Here is a 19,278-nt window from a genome sequence, read left to right as displayed (position 1 = left end):
CAGTTCTCAACCCTGGCTACAGACCAGCGTCACCTGGGGAGCTTTTTCAGATAGACCGACGCACTGGAGCACCTGGGTGGCTCAGTCGGTTAAGCATCCTTGATTTCAGCTCAGATCATGATCTCTCGGGTTCTTGAGTTGGAGCCCCACGTTGGGCTCCGCACTGATGGTGCGGAGCCTGCTTGGGATGCTGTCTCTCTCTCTCTCCGTTTCTCTCAAAATGAATAAATAAATAATATATATATATATATAATTATATATATATTTATTATATATATATATAAAATTATATATATTTATTATATATATATAAAATTATATATATTTATTATATATATATAAAATTATATATATATATTTAATATATATATATATATATATATATATATATATATCAACACCTCGGTCCCACTCCCACTCGAATTATTACAGATCCAGATCTTATGTATGACTAGTGTGTGACACGCTCCTTAAGTATGACAAAAACTTACTTTGACATACCAGAAGAGCTTTACTTTCAAATTTATTTGCTGCTGTTAGAAATGTAATTAGCATTGTTTTCTCCAACTTGAACCCAGGGGAGGAAAATGAGCCCAGAGTCTCAGGCTACTCTCTCCAGTTTGCCTCCGTGGTAAAAGGAGAACCCGGCAGGAGAAAAAGAAAATTTTAGGCGTTTTGCGCAATCCCTGGAGCCCTATTGCTTCTGCTGACCGCTGCCCAGTGTGGTCCAGCGAATCGATTCTGAAGCACCAGGGGCAAACACATCCCGAAACTGCCGCCAGCCAGACGTTGCTTCCCAGTGAAAAGTAGAAAGTGTCTTCAGCCCTGCGTTTCAACACCCATATTTCTGAAAGACTTCATAAAAGCTATGGAAATGATGTCCCAGCTCGTAACTAGAACTTACCAAGACGGAAGCAAGAGCTAACAAGTTCTACCAACTTTCCATTCATAGGGTTGAAGGCTGGTTGCAAAAAATCCATCATGCCCCTCACGAGTCCTTGGTGGTAGGAAGACCTGACGTTTCTCATCTGTCATCTTTCTCTTTCAGGATCTTCCAAAGGTGTCAGATCTCTGTCCGTAGCACGGAGACACCAGGCAATGAGCGCTTAGAAGAGGAATTACTAGGCGGAAGAGGGAAGAGAAAAGACTGTCTGAAAGAATAGAGAACAGTCTGGAAGCATCCTGGTTCCCTTGTCTGCAGGGCTTCCAACTTAGGCCTTCTAAACCAAAGGAGTAATTCCATGTGAACTCAGATGAGCCTGTCCTGCCTCAATTTTGCCCTCCTCGCAATGGCAAGCATACCTTTAATGGAATTTGAAGGCCTTTTCCACAAAGACAGGAAAATATAAAGACTGCTCTTTACCTCCTCGCTTTTTGGACACAAATGTGAAAACATTTTCACATCGTATCATTTATTTCTATCTTATGGTGAAAACATCTGTTTTAGGGGGTTATTACGTTATATTTCCAGAAAGGTAACTTCATAATCTGTCCACTAAATCTCAAGAATGTTTAGCCTCTCTTTCTCTTCCTAAATTCTGTACAATCACAGCATGGTGCTCCTCTCAAGGGGACTCCATACAGCCTCATCCTGTGCTTTGAGTTTCCCTGCATTATCTTGTTCAAATAGTCCGGTGCAAGCTGAGGTTAGTGGATAAAAAAGCAGACCAGGAAAAGGCCTTGGCTTCTTTCTGAGGCCCCTTTTCAAAGGCAGGACTTCAGAGAGGCACTTTGTGTTCAGACCTCAAAAGGACCATTCTTTCTTGAGTTGTCACCTGAAATAGCTTACCTTTCTTGGTACAATAATTCCTCTAGGTCTAATTGTCTCCGGGCCAAATAACCCTCGTTCCTCTGACTTCTAGGTCTTCCGGCCAAGGGGCAAATTCCCACAGCTCCGTGTCACTAGTTCCAGTACCTAGGACAGACACCTGCACCACGGTTGGCCATTTGCAGGCCTTCGGGCAGCTGTCTGATCTTTGCCTAGAAAGTAATAGCACAGGCCAGCTGATATCAGAGAGTCCTGGGTTTAAAAACTGGCTTAAGAGCTTCTAATTGTACAACCTTCCCCAAGTTGCACAACAAATCTTAAAATAGGTTTCCTCATCTATAAAACGGAGATGCTAATAATATCCCACAATATCTCTGACAATGAAAGAATGTCTATATACTGCATAGCACTTAGTAGGCATTTGGAAGTACTGATTCTTTGCTCCTTTTTCTAAGCCACTATGGCTGGGTTTATATATCTAAATGTTAGGATTTTACAAAGACTAAAACAGAATCTTTTAAGGAGTTTCATTATAGTCAGCAATAACATTATAGTCAGCAATAACAAAGTCTTTATACTTGTGTTTATTTATCATCTGATTTCTTATTATGTGTCTATCATATTATATTTTAGCTGTCTGATTAGACTATGAGATCATGCAGAGTTGGATCTCTGTTTAAAATTCTCTCTATACCCACAGGACTTAAACGCATTCAGTAAATGCTTGATAGATGACAAATGAATTCATGAGTTCCTCAGTAAGCATTTAGGCCATGGACTTTGCTAATGCCTACGTCCCATGAGTGCTTTCAAGCGAATAAACATTTGCTGAGCATATGGAATGTTCAACATAGTATCTCCTAAGGAGCCGAGGCCCTTACAAGAAAGTGAAGTATCCTAATCACTTTATAGTCAAGCATAAGAACATCTATAACAAGGATAAAGCTGTGCCAGAAGCTAGAGAGAGCATGCTGGGGCATTCAGGGGAAAGAGTGATTACCTTTGGTTAAGAGGATTAAGAAATCTTCATTGAAGAATGAGTTATCACTGGAAGTGAACCTCGGAAGATGAGTAAGATTCCAACAGCAGTGGAGAGAAGATGCTCCAGGGCAAGCTTGAGCCAAAGGCAGAATGTGAGACGGGCGTTCAGAGGGCTGCAAGTTTGAAGCACAAAATATGTGCAAGTCGGTTAGAGCTGCAAAGACAAGGAAGGCTTTGAAAGCTAGCCAGACTGAAAAATTGTTTCCTTTTTTTTTTTTTTAATGTTTATCTATTTTTGAGAGAGAGAGAGAGAGAGGGCAGGGGAAGGGCAGAGAGAGAGGGAGACACAGAACCTAAAGCAGGCTCCAGGCTCTGAGCTGTCAGCACAGAGCCCAACGCGGGCCCGAACTCACAAACTGTCAGATCATGACCTGAGCCGAAGTCGGACCCCCAACCGACTGAGCCACCCAAGCGCCTCTGAAAATTGGTTCTTGAGTCAGGCAATGAGAGGTCCTGAAAATTTAGAGCACAGAAGTTTTAGATTTATAGTAGTTTCCCCTTATCCCTGGGAGATATGTTCCCAAACCCCCAGTGGATGCCTGACACCGTGGAAAGTACGAACCCTATATATACTAGGGTTTTTCCTCTACATATGTACCTATGAGATGTTTAATTTATAAATTAGGTACAGTAAGAAATTAACAATAAGGAGAAAATAGAATAACTATAATAATATACTGTAATAAAAGTTATATGAACGTGGTCTCCCTCTCAGAATATCTTACTGTACACTCACCGTCCTCCTTGTGATGATGTGAGATGGTAAAATGCCCCCATGATGAGATGAATTCATGTGAATGACAAATGGCTCAGGCACTGTGACTTAGCGTTAGGCTCCTACTAACGTTCTGAGGGTTTGTCAAAAGGATTATCTGCTTCCAGACCGCAGCTGACTGTGGATAACTGAACTGGTGGAAAGTGAAACCACAGATAAGGGAAGACTACTGTAATTAAGGTTGATTGAGTGTCTTCATTTTACAGATTAGGCAGGTGAGTTTCAGACAGATTAAATGACTTGCCCAGAACGCCGAGTGGCAGGCAAGGAAATCTACAGAGGTCCCCTGACATTCCCACCACACCGGAGCCATTGCTTCGGAAGATCTGCTGTGCAGCAGGGTAGGCTGGGCTGGAGGGAGGGGGACCGAAGCCAGGGAAGCCAGCCGAGAGGAAATGACTGCCGTTTCCTTTACATTCCTGCAGTGAAACCCTGCCCCACACAGTGTGACCTCAAACATAAGATGGTCTCCTATTTTCCCAGAGAAGATGCAAAAAGGTTTTGCGAATCTGAACGTAGAAACTGACTAAAGATGGTGGACGGAGGCAGATTTTGAAGCAAATATTCAGTAAGCCAGTCTTACTGAGTCTGGACCTTGAGGGGAGTGAGTGCTACGATCAGATTTGCATTTTAGAAAGGGAATTTTGTCAGCAGTTGTGGAGTCTGGATTCAAGGGGTAAACTGGGAGGCAGAGAGGTAAGAAGAGGTCTGCAGAAATCCAAGAGGCGTGGTGGCTCGGGCGAGGTTGGTGGCTGGCAGGAACGGGTGGAAAAGACAGGCGGGAGAGACAGTTGCCAAGTGTTTGAGACACGGTTCCTTTACAGAGGGGGAGGGGAGAGTCAAAGGTGACTCCAGAGTTTCTGTTTTGAGCAGTTTGGTGGATAGGAGGGCCACTGACTGTGAGCTGCAAGGCACATTGATGACACATTTACAAAGCTCGGAAGTGGCATTAGGAAGGGAAAGATAAAGGCAAAGGATAGGAGAGAAAGGATGTGACCAAAACATAAGCAGAAGAGTCAGGAGTGGCTGAGATGGGGAAGAGGCTGAGCTCTGGGAAACTTTATTCGTCCCATGCCTTTCCCACCAGCTTACATTTCCAAATTGTCCAGAGGCTTAATCACGTGGTACCATTCAGAAAGATTCTCTTTCCTGCTCTGATTATTCCAGAAGGAACAGGAAAACATGGTAATTACCACTCGTAATTTCCTCTCAGGAAAAGCTAAAACTCCTGCAAAATGAGCATAGTATTTCATTGACATAGAACAAAAATGGAACAGACTGGAAACAATCTTCCTTCGAAGACAAGCATAAACAAAGTCACTGACCATAACCACTTCTGTCTCAACTGCTGTTGCCAAAGGAGAAAATGGCTAGATCATTGGTCTAGGAATAGGGTGATCAAGCTGTCCTGAGTTGCCTGGGACTTCCATGGTCTTATCAGGAAGAGTCTCACATCCCAGAATCCTTCAGTATCACCCTATCCAGAAATCAGACTTAGATCCTAATCCCGATTCTATTACTGATTGGTTGTGAAAACCTGGAACACAGCTTTTCTGAGCAGAGTTTTCTCATCCGTAAAACGAGAGGAAGGGCTTCCCTTTTTACATTTTCCCTGAGGGGAGTTCATTCAGTCTCATGAATTTAAATATCAGGTGATATTGTGATTTATAATATGAACTATACATTTGGTTTCTGTATAAAGCTCCTAAAACCCTTGGAATTTAAGTGCTGCAAGCCCTAAAGGTGTCTTCTGTTATGTTCATGAGGTGACTTTTGGAAAGTCCTTAGAAATGGGGGCTGGTTGCCAGAGAAACCAACCACGTGATCAGAGGGTTGGAGTCTCACCTCCACACCCCTCACCCCTACCTCTGGGAAGGGTGAGGAAGCTGGAGATTGAGTTCAATCACCAATGGCCAATAATTTAACCGATCATGCCTATATAATGAACCCTCCATAAGAACCCAAAGGACAGGTTTAGGGAGCTTCCAGGTTGGTAAAAATGTGGAAATTTGGGGAGAGTGGCACACTTGAAGAGGCATGGGGGCTCTCTGCCCTTTCCCCATACCTTGACCTATGTATTTCTTCCACTTGGATCTTCCTGGTTGCTGTTCTTTTGTAATAAGCCAGTAATATAGTAAGATGTTTCCCTGAGTTCTGTGAGCTGTTCTAGCAAGTGAATGGAACCCAAGGACTGGGTCACGGGAACCTCTGGTCTATATAGCACAGGTGACAACCTGGACTCTTGATTAGCATCTGAAGTGGGGGGGGGGGCAGTCTTGTGGGACTGAATTTACCTGAATTCTTCAGGTGGATAGCGTCAGAATTGGTTTGTGGGATGCCCAACTGGTGTCGAAGACTTGCTTGGTGGTATGAAAAAACCCCCCACATATTGGATCCAATGACTCCAAATTTTGTATCTCCGGGTCTGACCATCCCCTCTCACCCTCAAGCTACACACTTGAATTTCCAACCTCCTACTCAGCACCTTCACCGTCCAGTAGCCCGCAAGCACCTCGAGGCTCAAACAGAACTCTTGAGTTTCTCCCCAAACCTGTTCTCCCCAGGTTTCTTCCGTAGCTTCTCTTAGTAAATGACACCACCAGCCAGCCAATTGCTTGAACCAAAAACCTAGGAATCATCTTTGATTTCCTTACTTGTCCTCTGTCTCGATTCTAGGCCAAAAAGCAAGTTCTGTGAGCTCAACCTCTAAAATGTATCCCCAATACATCTACTTCTCCAAACAGTAGCCAGAGGACCTTATAAGAATAAAACCCCAGCTCCTTGCTATGGCCCAGGAGGCCCTCTGGATCCAGCCTCTGCTTTGCTGTCCCATCTCACCCCACCCCTCACCCCTCTCTCCCTCGGGTCCAGCCACACTGGCCTTTCCCAATCCCCAGCTGTAGAGACTTCGCACTCCTTTGTCACTAGGCCCGGACTCCTGTCTGCCCGGATGGCAGTTTTGTGCAGCTGGCTCCTTCTAGTCACTCCGGTCTTGGCTCAAATGTCCCCCCTACACAGGCCTGCTCTGACCACCCACCCTGTGCCCAGGCTGATGCTGCCCAGGAGAGCAAGAGCTGGGCCCGAGCCATGTGGACCCCTGCCCGGGAGGACAGCTTGGCGGGGAGAAGGGCTTCCATACCATGAGACTGTATGGAGTGGACCCCCCCCCCCCAATCAAGACAGGGCGGGAACGACAGCATGACCCCCAAGCCCAGGAGGTACAGCTGGAGAGACCCAGCAAGGGAGTCTATGAGAACACAGAAAATCCCCAGAAAAAGTAAAACAAAACAAAAACACCAAGGAAGCAAATAATAAGAGCTTTAAGTATTAGAAGAACTTGAGGGCTGGAAGCAAGCTTCTAACCGGGAAATAAGAACTCTCGATTCCCTTCCCCTCATCCTTTGGCAAACTTCAGAATGGAGGGGAGAGGAGATGAGCAAATAAGGGACAGGAGCTAACCTGGACTTCTGCCCTGAGGCAGGTCTGCCGCTCCTCTCTGCAGGCACGAGGGAGGGATGATCTTTCCTGGGACTTGCCACTCTGATTTCTGAATTGAGACCATGTTTGGACTTTCTGCAACTGTAGGGCTTTCTGTTACCTAAGAATGCCCAGATAAACCTCAGGGCTGCTGTAGGCGGCAGGGGAAAACCTTCCCTTTTAGGATACATGTTTAAGAGACAGGCAAAAATAAAGCCATAGTGTGATCACATCCTGCAAACTGTCCTACCTTCCAATGACAAGCAGCCCAGCTTGGAGCTAAGCCAGGGTCTGTCTGAATTCCAGGCCTTTGGAGTCTGTAAAATGTGATCAAGGCTACAGCAGCAAGTGAAGGGTTACCCGAATCTCCTCCACTCTGTCTTCTTTGTCCAGAGGCTTTTCTGTGTCTCAAAAATTAGCCTCAAAGTGGGTGATGGGCAGAGAGGAGGGCACTTATTGGGATGAGCACTGGGTGTTGTATGGAAACCAATTTGACAATAAATTATATTTTAAAAAATAAAGTTAAAAAAATTAGCCTCGATTTTACTCAAGAATTAGTAGGTGAATTGTCACTATTCTTTGTGTTTCAGGGATTTCAAATAAAGCTGTTTTAGAAGGATCTTTAAAAAAAATTATTTTCCTGTGTCCACATAGGTGATATTTTGGAATATACGTACTTACTTGGTTTTTCCCTGGTTTTGACAGCCAGCAAGAAACAGACGAGGAGAACCAAACGAGCCTACTCTCAGTCACTTGGTCACACACGTTGGAGCTGAGTGTTCTCCCTTCCCAGAGAAGGGCATTGCACGTTTGGCTCCTGGTTCCGGACAATCCATCGGTGCAAAAGAAATCTGTGAAAATCCCAGCCCGCTGCCAGACAGCTCCTCACGAGGGACTCCTTTACGCCTAAAATCATGTCTCCCTTGCTAGTTACCAATTTAACTAGAACTTGCCAATTTAACCATGCAAATGGAGCTTTAAAGGGAAACACCAAGGCTCCATAGGCTAAAAACCAAGGAAGCAAGTTTTCTTCTGCATTATTGTGAGTCAGTGCTTCTGCCCAGAACGGAGCATGTGTTCCCTTGAAGATTTCCTGAGGGTGGCGGCTCTCGTCTTCCCAGGGTGCCCAAGGCATATTTTTGTATTGAATAACGTCAACCAACAAGGAATTCCCTGAAAATTTAAGTAAACGGGCATTTATCTGGGTAGTTAGAATTGCAATTCAGGAGACCCAGCTTCGGGGAGAAACAGGACTCCTGTTCTGAGGAAGACAAAGAGGGGGCAGAGTTAGAAAGACAGAGGTCATGAGTGCAGATCTCTTTTTGGTCCCCTACGGAAACCAGGATTGAAACAAAGGAAAGTGGGATCTGTTGGGCTAATACGCAAATGAGGAAATGAAACTTGTCAGAGCACGTTGGTTCTTTTCAGAGCGAGGAATGTGAATGACTCAGGTGTCATGGTGAGGAGGGAGTTACGTCCTGTCCTGGCCGAGGGCTTGCAGCTGGCAAAAAGTTCACAGTTTCTCTGCTGAGGAGGTCCATACATTCCTCCTGCCCCTTGTGGCCTCGTGGCCCTACTTGAAAGGGACTCTCGCAGCTAGGCTCCATTTTGAAATCTCCTTTACAGTAAGAAGTGCTTATCTTGAAAGAAGGTGCTTTTGTGGTGAATTAGAAGATACAACCTCCCTAAAAAATAAGGACCCGGCTCTCTAGCATATTTACCCTTGATCTGAGTTTTATTTTTAATTTTTTGTTATTAAAAACATTTTTTTAGTGTTTATTTTTGAAAGGGAGAGAGAGTGTGTGAGCAGGGGAGGGTCGGGGAGAGAGAGAGAGAGGGAGAGAGAGAGAGAGAGAGAGAGAGAGAGAGAGAGAGAGAGAGAGAGAGAGAGAATCCGAAGCAGGCTCCAGGCTCCAAGCTGTCAGCAGAAAGCCCCATGTGGGGCTCCAATTCATGAGCCGTGAGATCATGGCCTGGGCCTAGGTCGGAAGCTGCCCGGGTGCCCCCTTGAGCGGAGTGTTATATGCCAGACCTTGCCCATGTCCTGGGAATTTCAAGGTTGTATCACAGTGCAACAGTAATTAACAACCTTGTGTTTATCCTCATATGCTGGACACCAGTGCTAAGTGCTTTACAGATACATTCTTACTAAATCCCCCTGCTCCCTTGGGATACTATTAGCGCCATGTTTTTTAAATTTACTTATTTATTTTGAGAGAGAGAGAGCGCGCCCACACAAGCAGGGGAGGGACAGAGAGAGAGGGAGACAGAGAATCCCAAGCAAGCTCCACACCATCAGTGCAGAGCCTGATACGGGGCTTGAACTCACAAACTATGAGATCGTGACCTGAGCTGAGATCACAAGTCAGACTCTTAATCGACCGCGCCATCCAGGCACCCCTTGGAAACTCTTCCCATCCAGGTTGCACCCTAGACCAATTAAACCAGAATCTCCAGGGCTGGGACCTGGGCATAAATAGTTTTTAAAGCTCTCCAGGTGACTCCAATGTGCAGCCTTACTGCAAGCCATCCGTGCTAAGCAACCCTAATAATTCGTTCCACCTGCTGATTTTTTTAAACTAGAAAAAAATTCTATTCCATTTCGTGGCTTTCCATAAGCAGCGGTTGAGCAGCCACTGTGGCCCCGTGCTACTGTCTGCATAGCATGTCCTTTCTCCTGGAGGACTCCGCTATCTGAAGCCATAATTTTCCTGTTCTGGAACAAAGCAGGAGTGCTTACTATGGTAGATCTATAACACTTAGGTTTGCAATACATTTTAGAAAGATCCCCCAAATGTATTAATATTACCTTGAAAGGAATTTTAACATTATAGCAGAATTCAGAAGATGGCCATTGCCTTTGTTGCTGTTGGAAAAAAAAGGGAGAGAAAGCTGTAAGAAACAAAGGTGAAATTTCACAGATTTGCAGCTAGGGTGCGCTATCATCGATCCTGGCGTTAGCGCCAACAGTTTGGAAGCGCTGAGACACTGATGCTCTGAAAAGGGCTGTGAAGTCACTTGCCATGCATTGTGACGGGGAGGAAATTCACACTCACATTCATGGTGCGGTGGACGGGGCGCGGTTTCCACAGACAGGCAGACATGGGTTCACGTCCCAGCTCCGCTGTCCACTAGCTGTGACAACCCGCCTTCACGTCTCTGCCCTTCACCGGCTGCAAGGCTCACTGGCAGGATTGCTTCACTGATCAGAGAGTGTGCGAGGCACCCAGCGCCGTACCTGGCCCAGGGCTGTAATTATCATTATGTGACAGACGCCACGTTATCTACGTTTGTGGTCTCACTTAATCCTCACAACGGATCTCCCAAAGATGCTGTTATTCCCACTGAAGGGAAGTGAGCCCCTTACAGGCTCCACCGTGTGCTCCTGGGTACGCAGTTGTAAAATGCCAGGGTAAGGGCTGTCTCCTGCACCGGAGGCCCGGGTTCTCTGTTTTTCCTGGCTGTCTGGCTGCCACGCCTTGATTCAGAGGCCATCCCATGGCTGGTTTATCTATTAGAACAGAAGGACATCGTCTGTGGATAATGGAGTAAAATAAAAAGGCAAACAGGGGCGCCTGGGTGGCGCAGTCGGTTAAGCGTCCGACTTCAGCCAGGTCACGATCTCGCGGTCCGTGAGTTCGAGCCCCGCGTCAGGCTCTGGGCTGATGGCTCGGAGCCTGGAGCCTGTTTCCGATTCTGTGTCTCCCTCTCTCTCTGCCCCTTCCCCCGTTCATGCTCTCTCTCTGTCCCAAAAATAAATAAAAAGGCAAACAAAAATTTGGGGCTATCTCCCCGGCACATGGCAAAGTGACGAAAAAGGTTATTCGGAGCAGAAGGTGCAATGTTATGCATCTATTTTTTTTTTTTTCTTTTAAAGTGGAGTTCTTGGGGCACCTCCGTGGCTCAGTCGGTCAAGCCTCTGACTTTGGCCCAGGTCACGATCTCACAGTCTGTGAGTTCCAGCCCTGCGTTGGGATCTGTGCTGACAGCTCACAGAGCCTGGAGCCTGCTTTGGATTCTGTGTCTCCCTCTCTCTCTGCCCCACCCCTGCTTGTGCTCTGTCTCTCAAAAATTAATAAACGTTACCAAAAAAAATATTTTTTTTTTAAGTAAAATGGAGTTCTACCTGGAAAAGTCCTGGCTAAGAAACTGAAACTGCCAAGCTCAGCCTGGCAGGAAGTGCCCAGACATAGCTCTCTGCTGGGTTAAAAAATGTGGGTGATGGGGCGCCTGGGTGGCTCTGTCGGTTGAGCAACTGACTTCAGCTCAGGTCATGATCTCGCGGTTCATGGGTTCGAGCCCCACGTCGGGCTCTGTGCTGACAGCTCAGAGCCTGGAGTCTGTTTCAGATTTTGTGTCTCCCTCTCTCTCTGCCCCTTCCCTGCTTGTGCTTGGTTTCTCTCATCTCTCAAAAATAAATAAACGTTAAAAAAAAAAATGTGGGTGATCCATTGCCTGATCATGTCTGGGTCTTCTGATAGTTCCCCTATTCCTAGAGAATTAAGGATACATTCCTTCTGACATTGGTTTTTACGGTATTCCATGGGGGACGGTTTGGGAGAACAATCTAAAGAAAAAATTTTTTTTGTTTGTTTATTTATTTTGAGAGAGACTGAGACAGTGTGAGTAGAGGAGGGGCAGAGAGAGAGACAGAGAGAGAGAGAGAGAGAGAGACAGAGAGAGAGACAGAGAGAGAGAGACAGAGAATCCTAAGCAGGCTCTGCCCTGTCAGCATGGAGCCCGATGTGGGGCTCAAACTCACGAAAAGTATGAGATCATGACCTGAGCCGAAACCAAGAGTTGGACACTTAACTGACTGAGCCACTCAGGCGCCTCACAATCTGAAGTGATTTAAGGAGACATAAATACTGCTGAAATAGTTTAGGAGTTCACTGCATGAGACACTGAGAAAGAGAGCCCAGGTGGGGGAAACAGTAACAACAACATTTCTCTCACCCTGTCGTACCCTGTCTTACCCAAGAACCATGTTGAACAAACCAGAAACTTAAGAATCATCCTGATTTCTCTCTTCTCTTCATTTCCTGCACCCATTCCATCAGTAAATCTTTATGTTTCCATTTCCAAAATAGAAACTTCTGTCCATCTTCACAATCACTCCCCTTTCCTTGCCACTAACGTCTCCCCACCAGGGCCACTGCAGGGATCTCTTAAGTGGTCTCCTGCTTGCATTCTGGCCTCTTTCCAGTCCATTCTCCTGTTAATGTTCTCGTAGCAGTCATCACCATCTTCAATTATTGCGATAATTTATTTCTCTTAGTTTGTTTTTGCTGTCTGCTTCCTTTACTAGAATGTCAGCTCCATCGGGCAGGGGCCAGGTCTGTCTTATTCCTCACTGTACCACAACTTCTGACATCTCGAAGCTTCTTGATAAACACATAGGGAGGAAACGAAAGGGTAAGTGAATACACAACTTTAAATATGAAGTCACATTTGTAACTTGCCTCCTCAGAAAGTTCTCATGAGACTGGCTTCCCAGACTGGTGGGATGGGGAAAAGGACCTTCTGTATTTTGACGACTCCTGAAAAGAACATGAGAACACAGTCTGGCGCAGGGGTTGCAAATGCCAAAGGGCTCAGGCAGGTACCACCAATCTGGAGGCTGTAAGCTGTGTGTAAGCCACAATGAGTGGCGGGGGCCATGACCATCTAGAGACCCCCATAACTTCGACTAATGCGGCCTTATCAGCTCCAGCCAACTGTGTCTGAGTGGCAACAAGAGCCCAGGGGTGTCACATCTCCCGAGCTTTCAAAAGAAGATGGAAAGTTTCTGCATCAGCTAGAATTGGGTTCGGCTGGGAGTACTGACCTGAAAGAGTAGCTTAAGTGAGGTAGACGTGTATTTCTCTCTCACAAAAAAGAGGTCTGGGACGTGTAGTCCTGGACTCACGGAGGCTCAGTGGAATGAGGGACCTAAACTTCTAATTTACTGCCCCACTCAGCATGGTTTCCATTTCCAAGGTTCCCTCATGACCCAGTGGACTGCTGTGGCTCCAGCCATTACTCCTCATTCCAGGGAGCAGGAAGGAAAAGGAGAAAAGAAAGAACCTGACCATTCTTTTATAAGATTCCCCGGAAGCTTCGTGGCCTATTATTTCATTTCATTGGCCAGAACTAAATCATACAGCTACTCCTCGCTGCAAAGGAGGCCGGAAAGTATAATCTTTCTTCTGAGTGGACATGTGGCCAGCTAAGAAAGAAGGGGAGAATGGCTATTGGAGTTCTCAACGACAAGCCTCCGCCAGAGCTGGCCTTTTCTGTGAAATCCTTGGGTTTTAACACCATGACAGACAAATGAAGCATGTCTGCCATTTGGTTCAGTGGAGAGGTTTTGTGAACCCTGCTTAGGGGAGCAAATACGGATGCGATACATTTCTGTGGCAGGCTGGGCTAGTCGGTGAGTGGGGGTGGTGAGGGTCATAAACAGGGCTTGGACAGGGAATCCAGACAGGAGTGTGTTCAGGTGGCCTGGGGGGAGGGGGGCACTGTGGAGGTGGCAGCGGGAAAGGGTGAGGAGATAACGGTCCTTGGCCTGTGCTCCCAACGGGTGCGTGGGGCCTGGGCAGATCACGGAGGTCCTTGGCTGCCGTGGCTTCTCTCACCTTGAGGTCTTAGCTCTTCTGATGGCTGCAATTCCAATCTCCTCTCGATCGTGAGGTCTCTCTTCTTTCTGACCTTCACTGAGAGTGCTCTCTCACACTAGGTCAGGGTCACCCTCTCTGGAGGGATAAGGAAGCCCGAGTTAGATCCGAATTCCCCAAGCCCTCTCCAGCCCTCTTCGGTCACTGCTGCTACCCTCTCAGACTGGGGCTTCACTTCCTCTCGGGCTCAGTGATGATTCCCCTCAGAATAGCTCGGTCTCCCAGGCACGTCAGACCTTGTTGGCAGGAAAGACACCACCCCACGTGTTGGAAAAACCACTGGGTTTGCAGGCAGACTTCCCTCCCTTGAATCCTTTCTGCATGGCTTACTAGTTAAGTGACTATAAATACTTTAAGAACTGTAAACTGGAGAATAGTGTTCTCCTTACCTACTTCATTGAGCGTTATGAAGGGTTCACAGAGATCATATATATATATATATAACCTTTGTATCAAAGAAGAAAAAATCTAAATAGCTCTAAATATAAATTGAAGTTTCCAGTAAAGACTCTCTGTATCGTCTATATGTTTGAAATTGATGACTTTATTGACACAAACTTTGCAATAGAAAGTGTTGTTAAGAGAATAGTGAGAATCAGTTCTTGTATCGTACACACAGGGAAAAACTGCAGGTGAATTTCCAGTAACAGGGTTTAACTTCTGATCACTACCTTTTTGTGAAATCCAGATTGTGCCAGGGAGGCACAGATCATATATGCCCCTCATTCCTTTCTCCCCCAGAAGTGAGACATTGTTTCTATATAAAACAGAGATACCCTCTACAGTTAATGCATTCCACGCAAGGTGCAACAGTTACATGAAGCACAAACAAGGCTGTAGAGAGAAACTGGTGTAGTCCACGACCCACGGACAGGGACATGCTGGGGAAGGAACACCCCACACAGAGACACGACACATGTGCCTAGGAGAATGAGCCCTTGAGCTTGCAGGATTGTTGCCAACCTTTGGCAGTTGGGGGCTCCTGCTGAGTAACGCCAATGAGCCCTTGAACTTGCAGGATTGTTGCCAACTTTTGGCAGTTGGGGGCTCCTGCTGAGTAACGCCAGTGGGGACATCAGAGCCACAGATGTTGCTTGTATTGTATTATTATTATTATTTAATTTTCAGAACATGAAGTTCTTTAAAAGCCCTTTCTCAAAGAATCAAAATGATAGAGGTTTGGGAAAACTGTAGCTTTGTGTATGGTAAAGAGGCTTGTGCAGTGATTAGGAGAACACCCAGATCCGGTCTAGGAGAGAAAGCTACCCTGAATGTAAAAGTGAGAATTCACAACATACCCTACATTTTAGGGTCTAAGTTAGTCCCCTAGTTATAAAGTCCACTGTCAGATTCAGAATATACAAGGGTGACTGGCCAGACTCAAAATCTCTTAGCATCTGCAAGGTGCCTGGTGTAGGGCTGGTATTCAATGTTTAATGAATACAGTCTACAAAAGGAGGGAGGAAGGAAGGAAGGAAGGAAAGAAGGAAGGGAGGGAAGGAGGGAGGAAAGGAGGGAGGGAGGGAGGAAGGGAGGAAGGAGAGAAGGAGAAGGAAGGGAGGGAGGGAGGGAGGGAGAAGGGAGGAAGGGAGGGAGGGAGGGAGGGAGGAAGGAGAGAAGGAGAAAAGGAAGGAGGAAGGGAGGAAGGAAGGAAGGAAGGAAGGAAGGAAGGAAGGGAGGGAGGGAGGAAGGGAGGAAGGGAAGAAGGGAAGGAGGCCGTGCTTGTGTTTGAGGAATAACAAAATTGACAAGCAATGAGGCCAAGTTTCTAAATGTTAACCTACATGTCACTTCTCTGGACCGTATTACATAAACAGACACCATCAGGCTGCCCATTTCTGCTAAACATGGAGTTTATTGGTATCATTTGGTACAACTTTAGTCCTACCTTTCCCAGTCCAGGCATGTTAACAATCCTTTAAAATTATGCTACATTACTTTGGAGGAAGATGCTTCCACCTTAACACGTGTAAAGAAAGGTTAGATAATTTTAATCTATCAAAATAGTTTTTTTACTGCCTCTGACTTCTAACACAGTGCACGTCGGTCAATGTGATGGCACATCAACTCGGCACTGCCTTTCTAAAGCGATTCCTTCGGGCGCCTGGGTGGCTCAGTCGGTTGAGCGTCCGACTTCGGCTCAGGTCACGGTCTCGCGGTCCGTGGGTTCGAGCCCCACGTCGGGCTCTGGGCTGACGGCTCGGAGCCTGGAGCCTGCTTCCGGTTCTGCATCTCCCTCGTTCATGCTCTGTCTCTCTCTGTCTCAAAAATAAATAAACGTTAAAAAAAAATAAAAAAAAATAAAGCGATTCCTTCACGGACAGCACACGATGCAGCCGTAGGCCTGGTGCTGCGTACGAGAGGCCGGAGGGAGGCCGTATGTGCTGCATTATCTGCCTCTTGCGAGCAGTGTCTACGCTTTGATTAACAATTGCAAATGACCCAACTGGAGAGAACAGACACTCAAGAGCACAAGCGAAGAGAACTGGGACACTCTGAAATGCGATGTCTGGCTGAGCCCCGAGGGCCGTCCCGGTCGGATGTGTTGACCACGGTGACCACGATATTGCGGTACGTGGGCAAACACGGACACCTGTATGGGGGCGGGGGGGGGGGGGGGACACTGAAGGCAGATGAGAGACAGGTGTGACTGCATCACAGAGACCTCCCAAAACATGCTGTGAGCGTGGGCGGGGTTAGTTTGTGTGACACTGGATCTCTGAATCTGTCTCCTACTGAGCTAAGGAGACGGGTGTCACAGGGGTTTTCCCTGTTTCTCGGTCTCTCCTACATCTGGGTTTACAGGTGGGCGGAAGACGACTGTTAAGTGAACACGGTAAGCTTTCCGATGGTGGGCTTCCTTCCGAAAGACAGAACTAAGGAACAGGCCGACCCGCAAGAGTGCACACCGCCACGGCCAGCGGGGCTTAGAGCCCACGTGCGCGTCGTTCTCCCAGGAAACGCACTCCGTCCACTTTTCTCCGTGTCACAAACCCGCCCGTGGCTCTCGCTCACCACGGCCACGTCAGACCGCATCGCACGGGTTGCAGAGAGGCACGGTCACTGCAGCGTATCACCATGTGCAAGCACTGTGCCAGTACAGCTCTGTGGTGAGGAGGGCGCCGAGAACGTCCCCGCAGCCCAGGCAGCTGCTCGCTGCCTGGCAAGACGGTCCCTCAGGGCACTCAGCAGCGCTCACGTTCAGCAGGGGCCACCCGCTTCTTCAAGGCTCCTTGATGGGCTCCAGTAGGGGGAGGGCACCAGAGTTGTCCATCTGCGCTGCTAGCCGAACGCTCCTGCTAGTTAACACAGTTCTTCGTGATTCTTCGACTTCTGTCCGCCTGTCGGATACCGTCTGTAACATTAATGGTGACTTCTTTTGCAGACATTCGCTTAGCGTCTCTTTTAGCCTGTTAGAAAGGTTAACATCATGAACTGAGTTAGCAGAACACATCCCGGTTTGCATTAATCTCCTGAGATTGCTACACACACGTGCGCACACACAGGCAAGAAGAACGACCCACAGGAACACATGCACATGTCCTCCTTTTCAAAGCTTTCTCTGTTGAAACTCTCATGTTGACCTAGCACAGAGCCTGGCATCAGGCATGCTCAGTAAAACACTGTTGAATGAATGCATTAATTAGCGAGGGTCCATCAAGGGGTAGTGTGAAAGGTTTCACAGCCGGCTTTAGTAAAGCAGTTAAGGAGTTGAGCTTTGGAGCCAGACGGGCTTGTGGTTAAAGACCGACTAGATAATTTCACTATGCGCGAGTTTTTTCTTTTTTAAATATTTCCTTTTCATCATAGAATCTTTCTTTTCTCTCTCTCTCTCTTTTTTTAAGTTTATTTATTTACTTTTGAGAGAGATAGCACAAGTGGGGAAGGGGCAGAGAGAGAGGGAGGGAGAGAGAATCCCAAGCAGGTTCCGCACTGTCAGCGTAGAGCCTGATGTGGGGCTCAAACCCACAGAGCCGTGAGATCATGACCTGAGCCGAAACCAAGAGTCAGATGCTTAACCAACTGAGCCACCCAGGCGCCCCTGAGCAAGTTTTTTCTAACCTAACCCTCAGTTTTCTCACCTGTAAAATGGGGGATAACAACAGACCTACCTCACAAGATTATTTTAAGGATTAAATAAGGTCATGAATTAAGGTTCTCAACATAATGCCTGTTGCTAAATAAAACTGACACACACACACAAAAAAGATTCAGTAAGTATAAGTAAAAAGGAAGATAAATTATTTGCTTCTAAGTGAAGATAAAATGATCAAAGTCCAGAATTCATATTAAATACTAAAACATTGACTAAACTGTAGGTTCTTGTACCCTATGTGCCCCACCTCACGAGTAAACTTTAACCTAGTGGGGAGTGATTTTGTGTCCATTCCGCTCAACTGTATGCTTGCAGCAAGCGCGAGAGGGGTCCTGCTGAGTCGTCTCCGTGGTAGACAGAGATATGTGCTGCCCAATCCCAGTCTAAGGAGCCCTGCTGCCTAGCTGCTGGGAGTGCAGTCAGTGAATCACTTCCAGCTGTCCCCTTGGGGTGTCTCAGCTGCAGAAAGCCCCCTCACCCCGGGTCATGCCTTTGCCAGGGTGGCCCAATGCGGGGTATAAAGGCCTGGCCATTTTGGTACAAAGCAGGCCGGCTCTGAGCAGCCGCTTAGCTCCAGAGCTCCCTGTGGGGCGGGCTCAGCTGCAGCTACTCTGCTAGGCCTGCCTCTGGCTCACCTTCTCCTCTGCCCACTCCTGCTTCCGGCCCTCCCCTCCGCAGGGGTTGACAGGGCACTTCCCAATGAGCATCCTATATAATGACATCGCAGCATCTGCTTCCTGGAAAACACAGTCAGCCTCAGATCTGAGGAAGCATCTCCCAGGGCGTGAGAGTCTCCCCGCCGGGCGTGGATGCAGACGGATGCGTGTTTTTAATACAATATGGCCCCCGAATACAAGCCAGCTATCAGCTGTCGGGCGTCCAAAGAAATGGTGGACTAGTGCACCACTGGAGAAAAATAAATCGGCCTGGTTAATTTACTAACAAATGATAGGTAGTTTGTATCATGTCACATACATCCTGTGCGGTAGCTGCTGGAGACGCCCCCTCCAGATTCTCTTTACGTGCCTGGTGCATCCATACCCCCAGATGCTGTGAGTTTTGTCTGCTAACTGCCCACAGCAGCACCCAGTTTTTAAGAATTGTCTGATCAGATGACATCTCATCTGATCAGAGCCACCTTGCTCAGAAATGCCACAGAGGTCACACACTAATTCCTGGAGACAGCCCAAAGCCCATGTCTGATGGTTGGGGATATAAAAGGCTGGCCATGTTGCCTCAAGGGGATATAAATCTATGATGTCTTCATGCTCCAGAGTCCCCTGTGGGACCGTTGCTGCGATAACGGGCTCTGTGCTGATAGCAGCAAGCCCCGACACAGGGCTCGAACCCACAAACTGTGAGATCATGTCCCGAGCCCAGCATTGATAATGCTGAGGGATTCAGCAGAGCTCACATATTTGCTGAACTGGGTCCTCTGCCCCATCCTGCTTCCCTTATTACC

The 19,278-nt window shown here is 47.1% G+C and overlaps 1 protein-coding gene and 2 long non-coding RNA genes across 4 annotated transcripts in view; all 3 read right to left on the bottom strand.

Moving 5' to 3' along the window:
- Nucleotides 1-505: 505 nt before the first annotated feature.
- On the bottom strand, nt 506-3,043 carry LOC131494405 (uncharacterized). Its single transcript, XR_009253388.1, has 3 exons — nt 2,769-3,043; nt 1,790-1,980; nt 506-1,121 (listed from the first exon to the last, which is right to left on the bottom strand). It is a non-coding gene; the product is annotated as an uncharacterized LOC131494405 (long non-coding RNA).
- Nucleotides 3,044-14,244: 11,201 nt separating this feature from the next.
- Nucleotides 14,245-15,157, bottom strand: LOC131494954 (uncharacterized). The gene is made up of 2 exons (XR_009253677.1): nt 14,752-15,157; nt 14,245-14,683 (listed from the first exon to the last, which is right to left on the bottom strand). It is a non-coding gene; the product is annotated as an uncharacterized LOC131494954 (long non-coding RNA).
- Nucleotides 15,158-15,555: 398 nt separating this feature from the next.
- BAALC (BAALC binder of MAP3K1 and KLF4) overlaps nt 15,556-19,278 on the bottom strand; it is a 90,382-nt gene continuing 86,659 nt past the window's right edge. For both annotated transcript variants that reach the window (XM_058698742.1, XM_058698744.1), the window contains exon 3: nt 15,556-17,130. In XM_058698742.1, coding sequence (XP_058554725.1) covers nt 17,020-17,130 — 111 coding nt within the window. In that variant the 3' untranslated portion in view covers nt 15,556-17,019. The remainder of the gene's footprint in view (nt 17,131-19,278) is intronic.

Source organism: Neofelis nebulosa, chromosome 14 (genome assembly GCF_028018385.1).
Source record: "Neofelis nebulosa isolate mNeoNeb1 chromosome 14, mNeoNeb1.pri, whole genome shotgun sequence".
Lineage (NCBI taxonomy): Eukaryota > Metazoa > Chordata > Mammalia > Carnivora > Felidae > Neofelis > Neofelis nebulosa.
Note: the sequence above shows the minus strand (reverse complement) of the source record. Positions and strands in the feature narration are given on the sequence as shown.